General features: G+C 39.0%; 1 protein-coding gene across 14 annotated transcripts in view; it reads left to right on the top strand.

Moving 5' to 3' along the window:
* MYT1L (myelin transcription factor 1 like) overlaps positions 1-26,341 on the top strand; it is a 310,962-nt gene that overhangs the window by 282,898 nt on the left and 1,723 nt on the right. For all 14 annotated transcript variants that reach the window (XM_049818978.1, XM_049818973.1, XM_049818980.1 and 11 more), the window contains 5 exons: positions 27-110; positions 1,457-1,678; positions 19,583-19,674; positions 21,425-21,528; positions 26,116-26,259. In XM_049818978.1, coding sequence (XP_049674935.1) covers positions 27-110; positions 1,457-1,678; positions 19,583-19,674; positions 21,425-21,528; positions 26,116-26,259 — 646 coding nt within the window. The remainder of the gene's footprint in view (positions 1-26; positions 111-1,456; positions 1,679-19,582; positions 19,675-21,424; positions 21,529-26,115; positions 26,260-26,341) is intronic.

Below are 26,341 nucleotides of genomic sequence, written 5' to 3'. Positions count from 1 at the left end.
ATTTTAAAATGTTTTCTTTCACTCAGTCTTTCAGGCTGTCCGCGAGCAAAGAAAAGTGGAATCAGGATAGCACAAAGCAAGGAAGACAAAGAAGACCAAGAGCCAATTAGGTGAGAACAAATATTGTCAAAGGGCCTTCATGTGTTTTATAAGGTCATATGTATCTTCAGCTTTTTATTAAGGCATAAATGTTATTGTGTGATAGTTATCCAAGAGCAGATGACCACATTGATTTCTATGAGTGAACTGCAAATCAAGGATCCGTGCTGATTTATTCAACAAAGGATACAATATTCAACCAAGGTCTACAATCTTCTATAATTTAGAAACAGTATTAAATATGTTTTTCACATGAAATTAAAAAATTACCTAGATCTTTATCTCCTAAAAAACCCTTAAATGTGTTTGCATACTATAGACAGACCATACATGCTAAATAGTTATGGGAATAGAGAATTGAGTATTTATATGAGTTTGCTGCAACAAATCTGACTGTTTATGCAGTTTGTAAGAGGAACAAATACCTACCTATAGGTCTTAGTTTCTTCTTGCAAGGTGCTCTGATACCAGTGGCCACTGAACTCAGTGGATTTAGTGACTGCTTAGACCATTCAGGACTGGATCCTTGGTGAAGAGTTGCAGCAGTATTTTAGTGTAGGACAAACAGTGAAGTAACTGGCCTTGTTTTGACATGTGTTACATAGCAGCATACTGAAAAAACATTATTTTCTTTACATCTTTCACTTTGAAGATTCTAACCTGTTCCTTCTAACCCTTGGTATTTGTTTTTTAGAAGTATAAAGGGCAAATGTATGGGGGAATTCCCAAGTAAGGAAAACCATCAGATGAATACGGAACTGCGTTCGTTGATCTTTCTAGGCTGTAGCACATAGTTTGTTATAATCTCTCCTATGCAGAGAGTGGTTAAAGGTGCTCAGCATTTCTGATGAGGTGCTATGATCACTTCATAGCTAACTGTTTATACCTAACATTTTCATGACTTCAGACAAGTCTTCTTTAGATTCCATCCTCATAAATAAAATGTACCAAGGATTATACTAAGTAGGATTTTATGCTTATAGAGTTTTATGGGCTATTTCCCTGCTGAGTGGAGCTCAGTAGCCAACATTTCAATTCCAGTGTGATATTTACTGTAATGAACACCTGCAATTCAAATACATATCTCAGTCCTTTTGTTGCAGTTGCACAACATCAACAGCTGTGACTTCATCTACTGGCTAGCCTCCTTGCAGTTTATCAAACAACATTTTTTTTTTCATATTAGCAAAGTTCTGCTTGTAATTTTACCCACTAAAGAGTATCTTGACTATTTTTAAGACCACAGTGCATGATTGTTCTTTTCTTTTCATGTCGGGTTTATTTTGACTTTGTTGTAGAGGCTACCAGGTATATGATGGCAAGACAATAAAGTTTATCTCATCTATCTGCTATCCAGATGTCCAGTTCCTGGTTGTGATGGTCAGGGTCATATAACTGGAAAATATGCATCCCATCGCAGTGCGTCAGGGTGTCCTCTAGCTGCCAAAAGGCAAAAGGATGGATACCTAAATGGCTCACAGTTCTCTTGGAAGTCAGTGAAGACGGAAGGAATGTCATGTCCAACCCCAGGATGTGATGGCTCAGGACATGTCAGTGGTAGTTTTCTTACTCATCGTAGGTGAGTAACTATGGCTTATATTTTTCACTTACGCTTATACTTTAAATTATATTAGCAAGATTTGAAATACAGCTTTTTGTCATGGCATTTCTCTGTTCCTTTTGAATTTCATTATTACTTTGAAAAATAATCTTCCTACATATTTTTGTAGATAACTGGAAATGCAAGTCCTTGCAGGTAGAGACCTGAATCTGAATCTATAATACGCACAAAATTTTAGGGAAAAAAGTGTGCATGACAATAAGTGTAAATTTGCTGCTGCTTTATTGAGTGACTCTGGACAGATTACTTAAGGATAGATTTTGTAATACACATCTGAATCCCCCTGAATTTCAGAGATGTCAAATGCATTGTTGATTCCCAAACATCAGAGCATGGAACTAAAGAATTTAAGGAACCAGTTCCATAAAACCAAAGTACTTTTATTCTTTTGGTAATGAAAATGTTTGCTCAAAATTTCATAAACTTAGCAAAAATAAGAGAACTTCAGTGATGACATTTTTCATAGCTTTTAAGAGATTAATGAAGAGAAAGTGGCCAGTCTATGAGGGATAAATCTTGCTGCCATTTTAGATACTAGATTACGAGGAAGCAAGGGTGTTCTCAGAGCTTTGGGTGGGAATCTCAGCCTGAAAATTACTATAATGCCGGAGCAAATTTCTTATTATATAATCACTAATATAAAAGTCTATTACTTCAAATATGTCAAGCCAATGTACCTAATTTGTCACCCTTCTCCAGGCAGACCTCAGTTGAACTTCTGTACCCTTTAGTTAACTAAACCAACCTAATCCTGTTTTGTAGTCAGTTCTAGCTATAGAGGTGAAAAGTGTACTTCTTCCTTCTCTTGCCTGTAACTATTTCCTTTGATTCTTTCTCTGACAATCCTTTATAGCTTAATTCAAAAGCCTCACCCTTACTGCAACCTCTCCAGACTTTGTGCACATAGTTTCTATTTATCATTTAGGTTCCGAGCTGGTTTTCTACTCGGTGTTTGTATAGTACCTACCATGAAGGGATTCTGGTCCATGACGTGAGGTGCTACCTAAGTGGTCAAACGTATTACACAGCCTGCAGCTCCCATAGGCTTTAGGGAGTGGCCAATGCAAAAGCCCTGACCATTGGTGCAGATGTCGACATGTCAATTCAGGTTTCTGACTTTCAGTACAATATCAGTATTAGTGTTCATGTTTCAGTTTAGCTTTCTTCATAATGGTGTAACATATAGTTAACTCATAGAAATCTGTCATTAAAATTTTGAAATTATTTTACATTTAGTTGAAAGGTACGATATAATTACTAGGAGATTGCTTTCAAGGAGTATTTACATCATATTTACATTTTCAAGGAGAAAATTCTTGCAACAAAATTCTAAAAGGAATGTATTGACACTAAATTTAATTGTTCTTCAAAATTAAGGAGAAAATGGTACCTAGAGGGGTTTTTTAATAGGAAAGTTTTCATGAAAAAAAAACAGAATAAAATTTAATTTTTTTTTTTTTTTTTGCAGTGGAGAAACCTAAATATGGCATTTAGCCTCATAGGAGCCATGGGATTTCTTGAGTACCATTATCTTAAGCAGAAGCTGAGACATGTAAAAGGCTTACCTTATAAGACCAGTTTTGGGGCAAAGGGGTCCATTCTTAGAGGAGAGCACCAGAAGATGAAAGGTGGCTTAAAAAGACTGACTGAAGTAGACTGATCTTACTTGATTGTCTTGATGTAACAAAGTGCTGATATTCTAAGTCGTGAGCAAGTTTAACATTTTCTTGAAGCTTCCATAAGCTATGGCAATATCAGTAACGACCCATATTATTTTTAAAATATGATTAATTCTTGCAGAATTCTTAAGATGCTGTTAAAAGGGCTTAGTTCATTTGCTCACAGAAAAAAAAAAAGCACTTGGAGCCATTTTAGATGCTTTAGGATAATTTACGTGGCCTCCAGCTGTTGCTCAGAAAGGTAGGTCCAGTGTCGTATTTATCAACCTTAATGATACATCGTCTCAAGTGACATTTTGTATACAATATGGCCAACTGAATCAAATTCTGCACGTAGGACTGAACTTCAGCACGCTTCACCTACCTTAAGAATCCGCTTGTAGGTGAACGAGATGCATTTACCCCTCTTCCAATGAATGGAGTGAAGTATCTACTTGGTGAAGTAGATACGTGCCTTTAATCTGAGTCGTACCCTACATGTCACTGGGTGCTTCAATGGGGAGTGGGATTCCCCTGCATACAAATAGGTACTGTATGCCATGTGAACTCTTCATAGGGCATGCAAGATGGCCCTACTGGGTTGGCAAAAATAATTGAAGGTTTGTGAGACCCTCCCATTCTTTGATTATGACAGCTAAGAGCTGGACATGCTTTGCAGGGGATCTGGAAGGGTGCTAGCTTTGTTAAATGAATGGGCCCCAGAGCTCCCTGGCAGCTTTGACACATAGTTCCCATGCAGACTTTTAAACGTAGGTGTCCTAATCTGGAGTTCAATCCCACCTAAATTACAGACTATGCACTTCCTTACCTAAGGATGAAATACCCCCTCGCTTTTAGCATATCCACTTTAATAGGCTGTGGTCTCATATTGTATCGCTAACAACATTTTGCTATACAGCTATGGCTGTAAATCTCAAAACGCCACCTTCTGAAGAGAAGCAGTTACACACTGAGACTAGGCTTATGTACAGCCTTTTGCAGGTATAGCTGTGTTCAGCATGTGTGGGGAAAGAGCAGGGCTATGGCCATTAACCAAATCAGTAAAAGCTGCTAGGGAAGCAGTAGCTAAAAGTCTTCATTTTTGCCAGAACAACTCACTTCTCTCTTAATAGGTGATTTTTCTTCCCCAGTACAAATATTTTTTTGTACTATTACAAATTATAACTATTAGCAGACTTCTCTAAGCATATATATTAATTGCATGTGTAGTTGTTCTTAATGTGTTATTTGAGAATTTATATTCTGCCATTTGTAGACAGCTGTTAATACGCTATTATCCAAGCAGCTGTAATACTCTGGAAACTGGAACAGCAGACTGGCTTGTGAAAATGATGCCAACTGTTGAATTAATTAAATATATACATAGAGAGAGAGAGAGAGACAGGGTTTCGAGGCAAAGTTTCTAAGAGCTGCTGTTGCATCTTGTACACGTGTCATTCCACTGATATCAAGGGACCCTGGATTTGATCCACAAGGGCTGGTAAATCAGTACTTAGTTAAAAACCTGCTCCAACTGGTATCATGTAGTCTGTAATTTAAATATATGCATGCTTCTGAAGTGAAAAAGTCACAAATTTCAGTAAATTTTTAATCCTGTGAACAAAGGCACCAACAGAGCTTTCTGTTTTTTTAATGTTTTCCATGCCTGTCTGCAGAAATACCTATGAATAGTTTTATTTTGTCAAGGAGTTTGCAAAGGAAAGAATGGCAACAGAGGGTTATCAGGAGGGATTTGAAGCATAGGATTAAGAGTGCTACGCTTCAAAATGGAGCCTGTGCTAGCAGGAGAGGCCAGTGTGAAATTAGGTGACCTATCAGCAATATGAAAATGAATTGGAAGGCATGTAAGCATGGAGTCAGTAGATAGGTAAATGAAATAGGTCATAATGAAATGTAAATTGGTTATTATACCGTAGCTTTCCAGTTTGGTTCTTTAACAGGCCCTTACATCCTCATATTTGATTTCGGAAGATTTTTCTGGATGGCATCATTTCTAATACTGTGATCAGTGAGGACTTTCTTAGAATATACTTGCATTTAGCAACCGTGCTCCTTAGCACAGAAGGGGAAATGTGCTTGTGCTGACTTCAGTGGAAAGTACATGCAGAAATGCCTTTTCAGATATAAAACAATGTTCTTGCTCCCATCTCCTGCCCACTTATATTTAAATCAGTGTTCACCCATATTAAACACAGTAATGTAGCTTTTAAATTCCCTTTACTGTGTAAAACTGTTGTGGTTTAACCCCAGTAGGCAGCTCAGCCCCACACAGCTGCTCACTCACTCACTCCCAGCAGGATGGGGGAGAGAATCTGAAGGGTGGAAGTGAGAAAACTTGTGGGCTGAGACAAAGACAGTTTAATAGGTAAAGCAAAAGCCATACACGCAAGCAAAGCAAAACCAGGAATTCATTCCCCACTTCCCATGGGCAGGCAGGTGTTCAGCCATCTCCAGGAAAGCAGGGCTGCATCACGCCTAACAGTGGCTTGGGAATACAAATGCTGTATCTCTGAATGTCACCCCTTACGCCGTCTTTCCCCAGGTTTTATTGCTGAGCATGACGCCGTATGGTGTGGAATATCCCTCGGGTCAGTCGGGGTCAGCTGTCCCGGCTGTGTCCCCTCCCAACTCCTTGTGCCCCCCCAGCCTCCTCGCTGGTGGGGTGGGGGGAGAAGCAGAAAAGGCCTTGGCTCTGTGTGAGCACTGCTCAGCAATAGCTAAAACATCCCTGTGTTTTCAACACTGTTTTCAGCACAAATCCAAAACATAGCCTCAGACTGGCTACTGTGAAGAAAATTAACTCTATACCAGGCAAAACCAGTACAAAAACATATGCTAGTAGAGCTATAATGTACAAGAGATGATGAAATTATAAGTATTCTCTCCATTTACAAGCTAATGCCAAATAGAGATGAAAATGCGGAGAAGGGAAATTTTTCTTTAGTGTACCTGTATACTCACTGAGGACAGTGGGACTCCGAGATCCATAAACAGGTTTATAGAATAGGATCTGTATTTAAGCAGCAAGGGAATGCCACTGTGTTTGCAAAATGTCTAGAAATTACTGAAAGTAATGGACATCATCCAGTGCCTTTTCCCTTCTGAAGGAATGTATATAGAAATTGTGAGGTGTTTACGGGAAATGTTTACATATGATAGTTATGGGCTATCCACTTTATGTGTAGGAAGGCTTAGTTAATGGTAAGGCCATCAGAAAGCCTGCAGGAAGGTAATAGCAGTGCACTCAGTTCAGCCATCGCCTCATGTGCACGTCCTGAGGTGAAGGAGCACTGCCAGTGTTGTTTCCTCCAAAAATTCTATGTTGGTCACAGCTCTGAGCTGCACAGCTGCATTGCTAAGCCTGGGAACAGGAAGATTAGGAAAAGATGAAAAGATAAAGATTCAGGACAGGAGCTGCCCTCTGCAGCTGCTTGCTAGAAGCAGGCAGATACCAGCGCTCACACAGATCCTCAGAGAACCTCTGAGCTCCCAAACACTCAAAGCATTCAGGAGATGATAAATGTGAGGGAAGAAGGATGGAGATGTAGTTTTCCATGCGCAGATCCTTTTTCTCATGAAATATGCTTTTCTAGAAATAGATACTGTCTAAAACACCTGTGTCATCGACCTCAGCTCCTGAAGGGAAGGTTTGCAAGTGCCACCTACAGTCAAACCTCGTGGTGCTCAGGGCTGCAGCTTGAGCCTGTGCCCATAGAACAGCATCTCACCCCAGGCTTTATCTGGGCTGGGTGTTCACATGCAGAGTGCCAAAGGGGAAGCAGCTCTATAAACCAGATGCTTTGTATCTGCAAACATGTGCTAGTGGCTGCTAGTGGCTCCTAAATTACTGTAAGCTTTCAATCTTTGCCTAAAGTCACATCCTTTCTTAGCGTCAGCATTTCTCAGCTTCAGCATTTAAAAACATAAAAATACTTAGCATTTGTCAGTGAATAAATCTTTTAGAAATTAGCTATATGGTTACAAAGGGTGTGAGAAGGCCTCAGATTATTCTGATTTTTATGTTTTGTACATAGGCTTGCAACCTCCATTATTTGAGCTTGCCTTTGTGTTGATGCAGTGTTGTGTGAGGCCTATAGATATGACAGCAGGACATACATTACACTAAGTTGTCTGAGATACTAAATGCCAGCTACTCCTTTCAGTTCATGGAGAAATGAAAGTGCCCAGAATTTAAATGGAGGTAATTGGTTCCTAGTACGTGTCAGCTTTTCAGCAGGATAGGAAGCTTATTTGAAATAAAACCTGAATTTAAAAAAAACTTTTCTGATATTCGCAAATAAATGCAGAGAGGAAAACTTAGAAGCTCTATTAAACAACTGAAAATATAAAGTTATATCAGATCTGAGATTCCATATATACATATATCTATATATATGATGCAAGGTTCACTAAGGACTAATGCAAATTAAAGATATCGGAAGGTGCATATTAATACTGTGGTTCAGTGCTGTGAACCACAGTGCAAAAATAGGATGTGTCATGGTAAAATACCTTGTGTAAAAACAACAAAAAAGTAATTCATAGAATCACAGAATGCCAGGTTGGAAGGGACCTTGAGGATCATCGGGTCCAACCTTCCTTGGCAGAAACATGGTCTGGACAAGATGGCCCAGCACCCTGTCCAGCAGCGTCTTAAAATTGTCCAATGTTGGGGAATCCACCACTTTCCTGGGGAGATTTTTTCCAATGCCTGATTGTTCTCATTGTCAAAAATTTTCCTCTTGTGTCCGATCAGAATCTCCCCAGGAGTAATTTGTACCCATTATCCCTCATCTTTTCCATGTGTCTCCTTGTAAAAAGGGAGTCTCCATCTTTGTAGCCATCCTTTAAATATTGGAACATGGTGATAAGGTCTCCCCTAAGCCTTCTCTTTGCAAGGCTCACAAACCCTGTTCTCTCAGCCCTTCTTCACATGGCAGGCTTCCCAGTCCTTTGATCATCTTTGTGACCCTTCTCTGGACCCTCTCCAGCCTGTCCACATCTTTTTTTTACAGCAGGGACCAAAACTGAACACAATATTCCAGGTGTGGCCTCACAAGCACTGAGTAGAGTGCGATAACGGCTTCTTTATCTCTGCTGGTGATGCCTTTGTTGATGGAACCCAGCATCCCATTGGCTTTCTTTGCTGCAGCAGCACACTCTTCACTCATATTGAGCTGGTTGTCCACCAGGACCCCCAGGTCCCTTTCCACAGAGCTGCTCTCCAGCCGGGTAGATCCCAGCCTGTGCTGCAGCCCTGGCTTATGTTTTTCTGAGGGGCAAGACCTTACATTTGTCTTTGTTGAACTTCATAAGGTTCTTGTTAGCCCACTCTTCCAGCCTATCCAGATCTTCCTGCAGGGTGGCTCTCCCGTCCAAAGTGTCCACTTCCCCACCCAGTTTGGTATCAGCAGCAAACTTCATCAGGGTACACTTGATCCCATCATCCACATCACTTATGAAGTTATTAAACAGCGTTGGGCGCAGTATCAATCCCTGGGGGACCCACTTGTGACAGATTACTGGTTTGAAAAGGGGCTATTTACCAGCACCCTCTGGGTGCAGCCTGTCAACCAGTTCCCCACCCACCACACAGACCACTTGTATAGACTGTGACACATCAGCGTTTCTAGGAGGAGGCTGTGGGAAACTATTGAAAGCCTTGGAGAAATCCAGGTAGACAATGTCCACTGCTCGCCCCACATCAATGGAGCAGGTTACTTTGTCATAGAAGGCCATCAGGTTTGTCAAGCACGATTTGCCCTTGGTGAATCCGTGCTGGCTTTTCCCAATCATTTGATGGTGAATCCATGCTGGCTTTTCCTAATCACGTGCTTCATTTGACTTGTGATAGCCCTCAGGAGGATTTGTTGCATGACTTTCCCAGAAAGTGAAGTAAGATTGGTGGGCCTGTAATTTCCTGGATCCTCCTTTAAGCCCTTCTTGTAGATGGGGGTGACATTAGCCTTCTTCCAGTCTTCTGAGATGTCCCCCGGTCTCCATGACTTCTCAAAGATTATAGAGTGGCCTTGCAACAAGGTCAGCCAGCTCTCTTAACACCTTTGGGTGGATATTGTCAGGGCCCATTGATCTGTAGGGGTCAAGCTCCTGTAATAGCTCACATACCAACCCTTCCTTCACTGATGGTGGGTCTGTGTTGGCATCTGGATTTTTGTTCCCAAGGCCTGGGGCCCAACAGTGCTGGTAAAGACCGAGGTGAAGAAAGTGTTGAGAACCTCTGCCTTTTCAGTGTTGTTGGTGACTAATTCACCTCTCCTGTTTAACAGCAAGCCAGTATTTTCCTTCTGTTTCTGCTTCTTGTTTACGTACCTGAAGAACCATTTTTGTAGTTTTTGACATCTCTGGCCAATTTCAATTCAAGATGAGCTTTTGCTTTTCTAACTGCATCTCTGCACACCCTGGCAATGCCCTTGTAGTTCTCTACAGGTATTTGTCCACTTTTCCATCTCTGGTATGCTTCTCTCTTGGTTTTGAGCAGACTCAGAAGCTCACAGTTAAGCCAGCTGCAAGCATCCTTTAAAACACAAAGAATCCAAACTGCCATGAATTCTCAGGATGCTCTAGACTTCCGAAATACCATGTTCGTGAGGAACTTGTGTCCAATTATATCTGGCAATTATATCTGTAGGGAACCAAAGGTTAAAAAGCACTCTTAAAGGTGCTCCTATGCTATGTTGAAGGTAATGCTGAAAATGGTAAAAACTTTGCAGAGAGGAAATTTTTCTTGTTCTTCCATTTATCTGTTTATGAAACGTGAATACTGTCAAACTCCAGATTTGTAAGAAGCTTTTAATATGCAACTCATTAAATTATTTGATTGCATCTATTTCTAGCCAGGTCTCTTGTCAAGTCAACTCTTGTCCTTTGATTTATTTGTTGCTACAGTAAGTTGACAGAGTGCCACATTTGAGTCAAAATTATTTCACTCTTAATTCTCATTGTTTCACTTTTTTCCCTGGTAGGTTTTTTAAACTTGTTTAGGGTGTTTGTTTGTTTGTGTTTAATCTGCCTGTCGCCTCCCTGCCATTGATTTATTTTTCTGTTTCCCATGTCTTACTTTTTTTCCTACAAGCTTTATGTTGCAGTTTAGCAGGAGAAAGTCATACAATGTTAAGAGTATAGAAGAACTAACCAAACTCATTGCATTTAACAGTAATTACAATTGACAATGAAAAGAGTCATCATGGTGACATTATTGCAAGATGACAGACATGCAAATGTGCTGACATTTCCAAGAAGGCAAAGAGAGAAACATGACAATTAAATGTAATAATAATATACATATAGAAGAAAAAATATTAAACTAAAATCTGTGAGGTGGGTCCTGCAGTACAAAGGATTTTTTTACTTAGGAACTTTGTGTTGACTCATAAGCTCAAGGAAAAAGGATCTTTCTAAATAGCTTTTCAACACCTCCTCTCCTACTGCATCTGTGCCGGCCCTATTCCCTTCTCTGTCCCCGTGGCTCCTGTTCAATCTTTCTTCTTACTTCTGCACTTCTCAGTCCTCAGCATTTGAGGTAGCTGGCCCTCAGGTATCTTCTCCTGAGCGCTGGCAGAACAGCACAGGCGGTCTCACTGGTGTTGCTTCCAGCAAGCCGCCTTCAACTCCGGGCCCTGCAGCCCTGAACAGGGCTGATGGCAGAGAAGGTGCTCCCAGTTGTCATACACACAATGTACGGTGGAGGGTCTGGCAGCCAAACACTAACTCACATCTACGAAGCATGTCCAAATGACAGTCTGTCAGAAGCTTATAACGCTGCCAAATCTACATTTGTTTTCATGAGGACAGCAGAATGCATCTCTAAACTCAGAGCAATACCCCGTGAAATGTTAAGTCTTGCTCCAATTCACAGACAATTAGAGATATTCACTGAACTATTGGGGCTTTTTCCCCCCCGCCTCAGTATGGACAAAACAAGGTATATGGACAAAACAATGGTATACAAATATATTCTGAGAAATGGAAATTTTTTTCCTATGACGTTTGGAAAAAAACTGAGCCTGGCCAGACAGCTACCATGGAAGATTTCAGTCAGATCAGTTTAAAATTTGGCAAAAGTCAGAAATGACTAAATGCAGAGCCTAATTGTTGAAAGAGTTACGCCCTTTGACTGTGGGTAGTTCTGCCAGCTCTTTTCATTATGAGCTGGAAGAAGGATGGAATAGCATTTTAATCAGATGTACAGTCTATTAAATTGGAATGCTCCTAACAGAGAGCTAATCTAAAAGGACTTAAGAGGTTTACTTACCTTGGGAAAGTCAAGGAGAAAATAATATGAAATTCATATCAGAAAAAGCAGACTGCACAATATAAACAAGAAAAATCATTTTGCTGAGCAGACCTGACAAATGATAGCAGACAGTAATTTGTACAGGTGCTTGCAATATTACATCTCCTTGATTTCAGGCACTTAGCAGAAGCTCTCTGGTTATAAGCCTGTCCTCACTGCAGGCATAGCCCATAAAAAAGCAGAGATGACTGGATGGCTTTTTAGATTTGAGGTGGGATGAATTTTCCTCTTGAAGTACCTTTTTTTCTCTGCTTTCTATACAAGTGCCTAAAGAAACTGTGCTTCATTTTAAGTGCCTAAGTGAGCGGCGACTGGTCACTCAATAGATCACTTGAAATTTTGAGCTGCTCAAGAGCACTAATAAGAGGTATGTAGCTAGAGATACACCTATTTCTGCACAGGGAAGTCTCAGCCCATTTTCTCCTTCACAATACATGCCCTATTCAACTGACCAGTAAATCCACTGGTCTTCAGGTCATCTGTCCTGTTGTGCGCAGTCCGAGGACCGGAGAGAGGCTGATAACTTGGCAGTAGCCAGCGCCCAGCTCCTGGGGCACTCAGCGGTGCCCCATTAAATGCACACTCCTTCCCCAAAACTTAGTGCTAGGGCCACCTGAAAATCTTGTAATTTGCTGCAGTGCTTCCTCACTCACCAAGGAATACATGAGAGATTATTTTAAACAGTTGTTGCATCACTGGGCAAGAGCCAAACCTCTTTCCCTGATCAGTGATGATGCAGGTCAAAGCTCATTAGATCATGTGAGAAGCCCACCCACAGAGGTTTTTTGCTGACTAAGCAACTTTAATTAAAAAAATAGAATGTAAATTTGCCACAGGACTAGTGTGCCCAGCTGAAGGGTAACTTTGGCAGTGCTCTTACAGTTCCAGCATTTCAAGATACATTAATCATTTTTCTGATGTATATTTATGCCCCAGGGGGATTCCTTTCAAATTGAGTCTGCTCTCAGAGCCTTTTGTCTCAGCTTGGCCATTTTTACAGCTCTACATAATTTCTATTTTCGTTTTTCTTACCTGATGCTTGTTTTCTTCTTTTGTTATGAGGGATAGGCAAAATTAAGCTATAACACTATTTTACCATTTAAATCTCCAATAAAAAACAAATGCCCTCTCATCTTCTGGGTATCATGGCCATTCACTCCATATCATCATCCGTTTGGTGCTTGACTCACCAGATTTTAATTCCACTTTAACCCTCCCCCTCTAAAATAAGAAAGTAGTTCTTTCCTGAAAATCTTTCTGAAACAATGATCAGATACCATTAAAATAATTTTGAAAAGTTTACATTTTGTTTTAGTCATAATGGCTATATTTCTTTCATGCCCACTTGGGTAGTGTTTTAATTTTATTTCGTTCTGGAACAAATGCAAAGATTTGTTTAAACAGAATAAAATCTCAGCTACTTTCCTCAGCATCTTTGGAAAGCAACTTGGATTAGGAGCTGCCACTTTCTGCATTACGTCAAGCTTTTAGCCTTTTTAACTTAGATTTTCCTCCAGATTGAAAATTTAAGTGAAAGTTCTTCATCACCAACATTCCTGTGTGAGTTGTAAATGCACCAAAAAAAAAAAAAAAAAAAAAAAAAAAAAAGCTTTGGCCAGGGAACAAGACCTAAAAAGGACCACATTAATCAGAATTATTCTTTTCCAGTGAAGAATTCTGAAATTGAGCTGAACAGGCAATTTTTTCCGACACCACACAAAGGTAGTCAGGGTTGTGTGGCTGGTGGGGAGGAGAAGAGATTCCTCTGAGAGTCGCAGCAATCTCCATGCAAAACAAAACTAGCTTGTTTGCAAAACCTCTCTCCTGGACTCGCTTTACTTCACAGCTCAGTAAGAAGCTGGGGAAAAGCCAATCACCCTTGAATGTAAATAAAAATGAGTGCTGCGCTAGGGAGGGTTCCTTTTATCTCTGCTGGAGTTGTGGATAGAGTATTTCATCCTTTAAGGTGTGTAGCAGAATTTACTCTTGGGAATAAGGAAATCACTAAAGCTGATACCCTTCAACATGGGAAAAATGAGTGGTTCATGGATTTAATATTAAACCAAGGAAAGGGCTACTTTGATCACCGAGTTTGATCTCTTAACTTGAACTTCAAATATTACCAAAGAGCTCAGGGCCTTAGTCATAAAAGTAAGGTTTCATCCATTAACGAAATAAAACAGTAGTTTTCACTGTGATCTGTATTTCCCTGAATTTCAAAAGGATTTACATCTGGGGCTTGTTTTGGATCTATCTCTAGTTAAAAGAGGTCCCTTGAATGTGACTTCTTCCTTCCTCTAGTCTATGGACAATGTTATTTTTAATAAACAGGAAAAGTGTTTCATTTTCTTAACTTTTTGAAAAATCACTGTGGTAGTGAATCTATAAATATCTTACAGTATTTATAAAGTTAGACCTCAGGATGCTTTTCGGCTACTCCAGGTTGAGGCACTGGTTTCTTTACATCCTGTTCATTCTTTCTTTGTAAACTTCAGCACTTCACATACCAAATATAAAAGTTACATTTTATTTGACCTTTGTCTCCTCCTTTCCCACATCTCTACTTCTCTGTTTGGAAAATGTTTTCTTCACTTGACAAGCCAAGTACAATTCCTTCAGCTTCAAGAGGGACCAGACTGCATCTGCCTGCTGAGGCAAAAAATGTATTTAACACAGCACAGCTGGAACCCAGATAAGTAAAATCAGTCACCCAGACAATTGCTCCACTTGATCAATGATCCTCCACTTTGACACCTCTCTTGTTTGCATCTCTGAAGATAGTGCAATTACATTCTTGAAGCAGTTCAGGATTTTAGTCCACATTTATTTAATTTTTAAACTAAATGTCTTGGTAAATGTTCACTAAACACTAGCTAGATGTCCCTTTCAAACTTTTTGCCACTAATTTTCCTTTTATTTTGGACCAATTTCGCCTTATTTTCTAAATCCACTGAATATATGGCAAGGCATAGGTTGCAGTAATGTAACTGCAGTCCTAAACAAGAAAGCAAATTCATTCTTCACATTGTGTTCCACTCTTAACAGATGCAATCACCATATACTCTTTATCCTAATTTGTGCATATAGTCTCTCTGCATACCTTCTAGATGATTGGGTTTCCATTAGTCGCTACTCTTCAGGGCAGTTAGGGTAAGATGTAGGCGTATGTATGGATGCACCTTACTTTGTGGAGTTTATACAGCTACTAGCATGTTACCTCTGCATTTCTCCATTTGTAAAGTCTTCCTGTGAAAACAAGCCTGCTTAACGCAGGCTGAACTTGCATGGCGTCACCCCTTCTACCTGTCAGTCCTACAGGTGTATAGTGTGTATAAATATCTGTTGCATGGACAGTGCCATGCCCTGCAAAGAAAAGCTGCATGATAGGTCCCAGCCGTGCACCTCTCCGTTTAGCACCCATGCCCAACAAAAGCACGTTTCCAATATAAATGATGTGTTACAATGTCAGAAGTCTCCAGCCAACCAGCAAAAATTGAGACCTTCACAAATTTTAGCACATGCCTTACAGGAGGTTTGCAGCATCTGACTCTGTATCACTTTAATCTAACAGTTTAACTAATTTTTCATAGTATTTTGTAAATTGTGGCAGAGGTTGGCTTTCAAGGATGATATCCCAGATCGTACTTTTCTTTCTCAAATTAGAGATTAAGCCTGACGGTATAAATTCAGCGAGAGCCAAGACACGTTGCATCTCAACAAGACAAGGTGCTCATGGTCAGCTGGTTGTTGATACCTTGTCTCTGTGGCAGCAGCAGCTCACAGCTCCTGCTGAATCCAAGAGGAACTAAGAGGGTGGCAGGAGGTGGGTATTGGTGCTTCTCATAGCCCCACCAAAATGCTGTAGCTTCAAGCCCTGTGGCATCCACAGTCTGACAGAGATAAATGATGGCTCAGTATGTTTATACTGTATTTATTACAGCAGTACCCCCAGCAATGTTGTTAGAAAGCCTTACTCATTTTTTATTATGGAAAGAATACTCAACTGTGTTTATATTTTCTTTTGCATGATTTCTCATGTGTATGAGAATAATGGCAGTAGCAAGTAAGATAACTGTGATTAATTTTACTAGTTCTTTGCTGGAATGAACAAGCTGCAGAATTCCATATTGATGTAAAAGTCAGTGTAAGGTTTGTTAAATTACAGAAAACAAACCAAAGCAGGATTACACACTAATTCCAGTTGTTACAGAAAACCTATGACAGGCATCAGCTGTCAAGGCTTTAAACTTGATGTGAGGATAAGCATTATCCTTACCAAAACTACTAGCATGTTCCTCTTGGTCTTTTTTGATTTTTAAGATGTTTAAAGCATATTTTGCTTAACTCCTAAAGCACTGAAGTGGATTGCACTTGTACACTTTTGTTTGCCAGTCATGGGAAGACAAATAAACCATAGATATTTGAGACAAATAAAATCATACCTATTCCTTTTTGTCTTCTGTCTCCTTCTACCCCCCAGTCTTCTAGAAATCTTGAGCCACTCCGAGTCTCACTGGGATCTCATGTCAAGCTTTTTGGTTAACTTTACACCTCCGTGAGGTTCAGCCTTTGTGGAACAGCCCACTTCTGGTGTGATGGTGACTTTTGCCCTGTTATTCATCTTCCCTTCCCATATATCCTGCCCTCTTTTGGTTGTTCTCAACTTAGAGAAGGAGCAGTTACCTTCACGAGAGATAAATACAGTCAAGAAGATAGAAGGGAAGAGGTAGAATTTCCTTGCAGAGTAGAAGCTTATCGTAAAAGTCCTAATTTACTTTTTAAATTATTTAAAGTATTTTTAGGTAACTTAATTAAGAACAGAGCTGGGCAAAGAGGATACATATTGCTATCTTTGTCTTACTCATTTCTGAAGAATTTAGCCAAGTTAAATAAACTGTAGTAGAACTCACTCTAATTTAGGTTACTAACTTAGTATCCGCTTCATTGAAATTGTAAGTGCCTGGCTCAGGAAAGTGAGCTAATCCACTTACAATACAATTAATGGAGAGACAGGTTTGCCAGTAAAGACCTGCAAAGGAAGTTGATGGCATGGCCTGGCTTTGGCATCTTCCCCTGTGTTGAATTTGGTACCTCTGGAAGTTTTGGATTCTGTCTTAAATTGCGTAAAGCCACAGGAAAAAGTTAGGACCTTCTGTTCATTCATGGCCTTTTCTAAGGACAGACACGTAACAAGCTAAAGGTAGTCATAGAGGCACATGATGCATATGTCAAAGCCACGAGTGTAAGGGTCAGGAAGGCAAAAAGAGGAAGCTTGCGATTTGGGAATGCAGTTGCATGGAAAGAAAGCCCTTTTGGTCGAAGCCCTCCTCTGTCTGTGCATATTGTATTAGATCGCCAGTGGGTAAGAACAAAATTAATCTGGCTACAGGATGTGGAAGCCTTCTGCATCCTCACTAGTAGGCCCAAAAATAGGCAGCCCTTTGCCTTTCCCCTCACTAAGTCATGACTCATCCGGGTGCCATCTTTCTGCTTCCAGTTTAGGCAGAGGATATCTGGTGCCAGTATGCCAGAACTGGAGCAGAGGTATGAGTGATATACAAGTGCCTACCCTTGCAATAGATATCTTTCCACTAGAGATAGCGTGGGCCAGAGGCAGTTGCTACTAGGCAGCTAGAACGTGGCCACCCTGTTTTGTAGAGTCGGAAGGCTTAGTAGTGCAAATATGGGACATCATTGTACCTGGTGCCTCAGGGTGAGAGCGTGATTTGGAGCACACTGAACATACTAGTAGAGGGGTAACCTCTCAGACAAGCTGAGACGATGTCTACAGGTTTAGGCAGTCCTGAAAACTAGGGGTACATAACCATGGCCTGGGAATAAGATTGGGGTTTTGGCACCAAAATTTGGAAGTAGGAATGCTGAATCTCACAGTAGATTTCTAATGCTTGGGAACATCTTTTTGTTTCGTTATTCTTCTGCACTTTCAGGTGTGCAGTTCTAGCATCCAGGTTTCTTGTTGGTCTGTATGCTGTACTTATGGGCTATTTGAGGGATAATTTGATTTTGAGGGATTCCCTAGGTTGTCATCAGTCAAGACTTTTAGAGAGGAAAATGCTGCAGACCAAGATGAGAGTAAACTAACACAGTTGTTAAAATGCCCAGTGATGGCAACTCCTGAAAAAGAGTGAGGACAAAATACGAGGAAATTTGTTAAGTCAATTGAAGGGATGGATACACAAATGAAGTCAATTAAATGATGCAGAAACTTTGCATATACTGTTATCTTTTATTCTTTTCCCTGTGCCAACGATTTTTTCCCAAAACGGCTAATCTTCTCCGCCTTAATCTTCCTCAAGGCTCCGTTTTGACACTTCAAGAGGACAGTTGTTTAAGGTCACACAGTGAGTCCATAGCAGAGCTTGGAACAATAATTTGGCATCCTACCACCTAGGCTACAGTGAGAAGCTACTAGATCATGCTATTTCTTGACACTACTAGTATTTTTTTATTATACATCTCCTCAGTAACAGAGCTGTATAAAATATTGAACACTGATTCTTTTGCTGAGGAAGCGAAATTTTTTTTAGACATTTTTCTGGGAAAAGTTTCCTTTTTTTGGATGGCTGCACTTGATAATAGTAGCCCAGGCTTTTCAGAGAAACATTTTCAATAATTAAACATTGTATTTATATTATAGGACTTTATTTAGTAGGAAGTTGGGTCTTCACTTACATAAATGCTTTTAATCAAAGATACCACATTCCTCAGAAAATTGTTCCACATTACAGAGAAATTATCTGAGTATTAGCTTAGAATTTTATGTGCACAATTAAAAACTGTAAAAAAAAATAATCTTCCCTTGGGTCTGAAGAGGAAATATAAATGTGACTATGCAATGAGAAGTACGTGACGTTACTCAGTTTCAGTGGCTATGAAACGTTAAATGTTGAAGCAATAGGGAATTGTTTACTAAGTTCCCAAATTCCCTTCACTGCTAAAGCTTGCTCAGAATAAGACTATATTTTTCCGTTGTTAAATCAGATTGAGTATGTATTTTCTCTTACCTGTGATAGTGCAACTACATTATAGATGGGATTTTGAAAAAGGAGATAGTTTAGTGTATACAATTATTTATAAAATAGTGAGCACTGTCTGATCATTATTGTATTTTTACAATAAAACTTTCTAAGACTGCATTTGCTATCAAACTGGTTTGTACAATGTAATTAAAAGCTTAGTATTTTGGCAACATGGGAGACGAGAGATAACTGAGTCTACATCCATAAGTGTAACAGATATACATTGTAAGAGACATATATCCCTTACCAAGGCAAGGTCATTTTTATGGGAATTACTTTTCTTTGGCTTCAACAGAAAGCCAACACATAGTTACAGCCATTTTAAGAAACAATTTAGAAAAGAGCAATTTAGCCAGCTCAGTAGGTGATATTCACAAAGAAAAGCAGTTTGTAAGAGTTAGTCATTTGGATGTGAGAGGTAGCTCACGTCCCCTTCTCTCAGCATTCAGTTCCATGTTTGAACATATGAATTGAAAAGGGTGGGAGTTCAGAGCAGGGACATGTAAATTCAAAGGGGAGTATTTACACAATAACTGTTTTTAAAATAAAACTTTTTAATAAGAGCATTGCGATTTAGAGTTTCCCTGGCTTATAGTTTTAAAAGATATATCTGACTTTTATATTAGCTGTCTATACAAAAAGAATTTGGAAGAAAGAATAAAACCATGAAATCACTACTGGTAAGTCCTTTTATTTCAGACTAACACACTCTTTCAGTGCTAGGCAGTGAAGATAAACTTTGTCTCTGATACTATTTTTATTACAGGTTTGGATTACAGATTTTTTTTCAATCACCTATCAAAATTAACAGGCTTCTTACTGTTCACAGTTTATCAGGATGCCCCAGAGCTACTTCAGCAATGAAGAAAGCAAAGCTGTCTGGAGAACAAATGCTAACAATAAAGCAGCGGGCCAGTAATGGTAATTTTTTAATCATTACCTTTTTAAATATTACTTCTTTGTAAACTAAAGTTATCATTACTCTCTTGGATTTTTTTCCTCCATGTGTAAATCTTTGTATAAATAGTGAATTCACTGTCAGTAGTGAAACTGGGTTCTATGCTGTGGAAATCTGAGCCAGCAGTAGAGTGGTCAGACTGATCTGAGTTATATCTACATAAATGTAAAACACTAAAACATTTCTAACTAGAATATACCATTAGAATTTTCTGGTTCACATCTCATTCATCAAAGGTGGATAGTTGGTCTTATATTGTGGCAGGATTCAGAAGAGAAAAAGGCTTGATTTCCAGAGTGTCAAGTCCTCATGAGCTCCCCTGAATTGATTTGGTGCTGTGGCTCTGTAACCTCTGGCACATGTAGATGGCCTTGTGCCATTTCATCTCCAATAATCTGCAGTCCTTCCTGGGAACCTTGAGTTGCAGGGAAGATTATGAAAGTACCTTGGATGAAAGTCAGGGTAGTACCCTGATTGTTGAAGTGCAATAAAAGCAAAATGTAGGTGCTTCAGTTCAAATAAGTAATGCAGAAAAGGTTTGTCTGGGAGGTGCCGATGTCCTGAGTTTTCTTGGAAAACTTTATGTAGTCACTTAGTCTGTGACTGTGCATGCCTTCTTAACTCTTGGTGTTCACAAAGCATTTCAACGCAGTGCAGGAGGCATTTCAACCCACATTGCCAGCACAGCTGGAGAAAGCATTGGCTTTGTTCAATAGCTAGTAATGAGGGAGTGGAAGTTGTGGATGTAATTTCCTCTACAACCCGGGAAGTACTGAGAACTGTATCTGCCATGCCCACGAAGAATGCCTTAAGCAGTGGTATATGGATATTTTGGGTACTTAGGGGAAAAGACAGCATCTTTCCTATTAGAGTTAGGCACTGTGGGAAAAGGTATGCAAGATTCACACTGGGGCAAGAACAGGAGAGTGGGAACACCAGTTTCTCAAGCTTTAGGAGTTCAGATTTTGACTTGAGAGAAAATGGGTCTATCTCTTCCCAGGACTATTTTATGCTTTGTTATAGTAATTAAAAAGATAAATAAACAAAACCTTTACAGTTTATTCCTGTCTGAATCCTTAAAAATGCAGGTACCTTTAAAATTCTGTTCTCTAAATGTTTATGCCATAAAAACTCAGAAATCACTTCCATTTTGCAAATTATTCTATATATCATTATTTAATAACACCCTTCTGAACCATGAAAATATTAAAAGCAACAGCAGAATCACAATATATCTCAGTACATCAACAAAATTTCACTGTGTTGGGAAAAAAAATCTTCTCAATTAGTTACAAATTATTTTGACAACACTGTAATATGAAGAGATTAGCATGTTAAGATATTTTCTTCAGAAGATCTAAGTGGACACAGTCTTTCAAATAAGTTACATATGACAGTGGAGCAGAATTTGTTGCTGCAGGTACATTTCTTAAAATACAAAGTTAAATCAGTACATAGAAAGAAGAAGGTGTGTCTTATTGATCCTTTAGGCACTTCAACCCTCTCACTGAAAAATTACTGCAATTTTTAGAAGTAGTGGAAAATACATCGTTTTAACTTCAAAAGAAAGTTTGAAGAACACTTCCTTTTACTTTTTTACTTTAATACTTTTACTTGAAATAAATTTATTTTCAAAGATGGAAAAAATTAATTCACTGAACTCTGATTTAAAGCTTAATTATTTTAACACCCCTTTTATTTTTATATCACCAGGTATAGAAAATGATGAAGAAATTAAACAGTTAGATGAAGAAATCAAAGAACTAAATGAATCCAACTCCCAGATGGAAGCTGATATGATTAAACTCAGAACTCAGGTAACAGTTTTATGAAGCCCTAAATTCAGCTGCTTTTTCTACATGACTGATTAAAAGAAATATAGGAAATATATTGTTGCTTTTTATGTTTCTTACATACTAAGATTTCTGTCTGTGATTTGCCATTTATAAAATCAGAAAACAGTATCTATTATGCAATTTCCACATCAGTTACCAGCATTTCAAAAAAAAAAAAAAAAAAAAAAAAAAAGGCTTAGCAAAATATGTTCTTTAAAATAATGGCAAAAGCATGACCTGTCATGGTCAGCTTTGTATTGACCCTTGATAAGGCTATGCCTTTCTAATAGCAGTTAAAATATTGTGTGACATCATGGTCATTAACATAAGTTACAAGGTGAAGGATTCCAGATGAACAGCATGGCTTTTGCCAGGTCTGTCTTACAGAGGAAATTCAGATAGGGAAGTGAATACCTGTTACACTTCACTTCATGTAGTACACTAAGTGCAGCTGTTGGCAGCAGTAGTGGTTCCACAGATCCAGCTTAATTCCTTTTAGGTTCCACATAAATCTGTTGGGGGGGGAAAAAAAAAAGGAACATTAGACTACTATTTAAAACCTCATTATTCAACAGTCCTAAAACTGGATGGAAAAAGCAAAGGAAAGAAATAAATTGAATTATTTCCCTGGCATTTTCAAGTGTCCAAGATGATAGCTTCTGGTGCTTTTTTCTTCACATGATTTGAGCACAGACACCAACAGTGAGATTTACCATAGTTCTCACCATTTGTCAGCCTTTAGTCCTGTGTTCTTAATCACCCAACTGATCTTGATGGAAAAAGAATAAACCATCCCTTGCTACTTCTTTGTCTGCTGCTTGTGAAGAAGAGTGCTATGTCCATTGTCCTCTTTCTCCTCTTGTATACTCATAAATAAAAGGCAGGATCTGCCTCTTCAGCTTGGCTTTTCTTTGATTTCTAAACCTTAACCAATTTGATATTGAAACCTCACTTCTATTTTTTGCCTGTATTTAGGGCTTTGTTGTCATTATTCAGCCTTTATACGATTTGACTCATGTTTTACACAGTTTTCTGATGTGCCCAAATATAGCTGTAGGGTAAAGAGGACAAAATCTGCAAGAATGTAAAGCAAGAAGAATAACCAATGGCAGGAAAATTATATGTATTTATGTTGGAGGAATTTTGTTCTAAGTTTTGAATGTGACAGCTTCCAATCTGCCTTATGTTTTCTTTTGCTTAATACAACGCTGTAGGTGCTGTTCACATACAGACTTATTTAGGTGAGATTTTTAAAACTGTGAAGCAGTTTGGCCATTATGTGTACATTAGGTAAATGCTCCTGTTGTCAATAACTTTCTGCTTTTTAAATTTTATTTTTGGCCGGATGAGTAAAAAAAAAAAATGAAGCCATGATAACACTCTCACAGGCATAAAACAAGTATTGACTTTCAAAGATTTAGCTAGGAATTTTACATCAAGTTTTGATCTGAAATGAGTACGGAAGCCATACTTCAGTGCTCTCAGTTCCAACTTCCATATCGCAGACTAGTGCCATTGCGTGTGTTAGAAATCAGATTAGGCACTACCTGAGACTGCTGCATATTCTTGGTAAAAAAAACTCAGCTGATGATTTTACCATCAAGTTGAAAGGATGCTTTTCACACCTTGGTGCCAGAGATTTAGAAAAGGGGTAGAATGACTGGCAATGACACATACTGTCATTAAAATAATTAATAGGAATCTAGAAAATAGAGCTACAAGAGACCTTGAAATGTTATTTTGTCCACCAGTCTTCTTCCCTTCCTACTTCCCAGCTCTTCTCAAACTAATTCTGACAGATGCTTGTCTAACCTATTCTTTACTTCCTCCACTAGAGATTCCACAGTCTCTGGGTCGTGTGGTCTAATACTTACCTGTTCTAACCCAACTAGCTACTGATGCCTGTAGAAAATCCTAGCTGAGTCAAACTTCACAAAAATTCAGAGGCCTCAGTTTTGAATTTATACAGTCTTCTGAAGATAAGCAATTTACATTTCCAACATGTAGAGAGTTACATCGTAGTCATTATCAATCTATTAAGAGGATCAAAGTCGACAGTCTCCTTTATTTGCAACAGTAAAATTATATTGAACATTACAAAATGTTTGCTGATAAACCTTTAGAAAATCATTGTCCAACCTAGATTTCACTAAGACTTTGCAGGCGGGGAGTACGCTGTGAGAAAATAGTGGAAGTTCTGTGAACACCAGAAGTAGCAACAGTCTTGTTTGATATGGATTTGTATCCCATATGACTAAGTGCCAGCACAAGTTTTTCCCACAACAGGAACTTCCCTTCCATGTAGAATCTTTTATATTTAATAAACTGAAAAGTCATGCTGCAGCCTTTTTCTTAGCTGGAGCATTCATAAGACTCCTTTACTCACCTGCGTTTTTGCTTAAGACTTTGAAGAAAGTATTTTTAATCTAAGATCTTCTAGTAAATTTGTTCAAATTTAACATGCAAGTCAGTATGAGAGGGGCAGACACACGTAAAGGAGAGAGGGGTAAGAAAAATCTGCAAATAACTGTGTCTCATACAAGCAACAGGTTATCCTGTTTTGAGACTAGATACAAGTAAACATTAATTAGTTTTAGGGTAAAACGTGGGGAGGGAAATTTCAGCCTTTAAGCAAGTGAATACAATAATTAAGTATGCTAGTTATCTTAAGATACTACAGATGTGCACTGAATGCAATTGTGAGGTATGCTGATCAGCTGCTACTGTGTTTGCAGATAGCCTCTCACATGAAAAAAGATCTATTCAAGTAGCAGTGCTTAGCTAGCTAGAAAAATCTATAAAATGTCAGCTCCTACTTAAGCTAGTGTGAGGCAGCAGCAGTATGCCATACTGAACGGGGCCTTCATTGACATCAGACTCTTCACTTTGATCTGTAACATAAAAAACAGTTTTTAGGGTAAATATTGGAGCATGACAGACTCTAACAAGCACCTATGAAAGATGTTTTGCATTTGCATACATCAGATATAAAGAAGCTCTCTGATATAAACAAGCTGAAAGCAAAACAAGAGAGGAGGTTGTGTTTTCAGTTTCAAAGCTGAAAAAAGTATTTTGCCTACTGTAACGTGTTGTGGAAATAGCTCAGAATCGATTAACTGTGACAAAACCAAGCTCCTGCAATACTGACAGCTTGCATTAACTGCTATATAAACATCTGTAGTCAAAGCAAGAGATACTTGAAGATCGTTTTATGTAGCCACATCACTTGTCACACTTACTTCTATCCACTAATGGGCTGTATTTCCATAAGGAGACTGAAATTTTAGGTCCAGAATAAAATTTGAGACATCTCACTACCTGATTGTGCCAACAATTTCCTAAAATTTATTCACCCATGGTCAAGTTAATATTCACTTAAGAACCTTTTCTCCTTCAGCCTGCTACTACCACACAAACCTCCAACCTTCCCATCAGCATTTAAATTGCATCAATTCTTCCCACAGTTCACTGTCTATGCCGGTGAAGAAATGATAAAGCTCATTTTGAGAATTCAAAACCTTGTGTTCTTTGGCATTTTTTCCACTTCTCTGGCATCTTTTTTCGCCCTCTCGTCAAGACATATTTTAACCTACACACACACAAAAGCACACTGTAGACTTTGTAATAGATGTTAACGGTTATCATCCAATGTGAAAAGTAAGGACAGGTCTACAGAGAAAAGTGTAGACAGATACGAGTGAGCTCTGCACGTGCTCTCGACAAGTTGGACATAAGCCAGTGCTCATCTGAAATCCTTATAGCTTCATTAGCACAGTGCTCTGCACAAGCCTGGGTAAGTTGCCTCTCAGCAATGCTTTTTAGCTCAAGCAGGGCACCTTGCAAGGTCAGAGCTAACTTGTGTCTGGTCACCTGGGAACAGAGGCAGAGTATACTCTCAGTTGTCTTCACCTGTACATGTCGTCACGCCCCAGAGACCCACTCTCCTGGCTATGCGCAAATTTTCTTCAGTTCCTTTGGTTTTGCAAGTCATTGTATGTGTTAGAAAACTTCCCGAATTTGCACATACGTTGCAATAACATGCAATTGTTCAGCTTCCGAAAGCAGCCCTGTGAATTTGCACGGAATCAAATTATACTTACAAAGAGCTGAACACTGGCAGCAAGGAGCTGTGCATGCTTAGCTAACAATACATATAGATATATGTATATAGCAGGAAATATAAGAAATGCATGGCTTACTGCAGAATGCCCCTAAGGCAGGCTCCTAGGAGTAGAAGTGTTTAACCACATGGATGAACTTGCAGAACTAAGGTCCTTCTTAATGCTTTTCAACTTAAGAAGAAAAGCTCTACAGCAGTGGAATCAAATCCAAGTTCATTCGTTATTACCAATATTAAAAAGAAAAGCTGTTAAAGTCATACGACATGCAGTAAGAATAAGAAACCCTTCACATGATAAGAATTGCAGACTCAAGCAAAACCTTTTTAAGCATGAATGAATAGACCTTTTTCTTCTTTCCCTGGTATTTCTGTTCTCTCTCCCTTCAAAGAGCGCATGCTTTATAACAGCTTGCCTTATATTACATTGTACACAAATTTGTCCATTTTAGATTACCACAATGGAGAGCAACCTGAAGACGATAGAAGAGGAGAACAAAGTAATTGAACAGCAAAATGAGTCTCTTCTTCATGAATTGGCCAATTTAAGCCAGTCTTTAATTCATAGTCTAGCTAATATCCAGCTGCCACATATGGTAAGTGATTGAGAGCACAAGTTAAGGAATTTGGCGATCTTCAGTTCACTTCATACAATAGATGTCTTTTTTTATGTTTATG

This window comes from Accipiter gentilis, chromosome 16 (assembly GCF_929443795.1).
Source record: "Accipiter gentilis chromosome 16, bAccGen1.1, whole genome shotgun sequence".
Taxonomy (NCBI): Eukaryota; Metazoa; Chordata; class Aves; order Accipitriformes; family Accipitridae; genus Astur; species Astur gentilis.
Note: the sequence above shows the minus strand (reverse complement) of the source record. Positions and strands in the feature narration are given on the sequence as shown.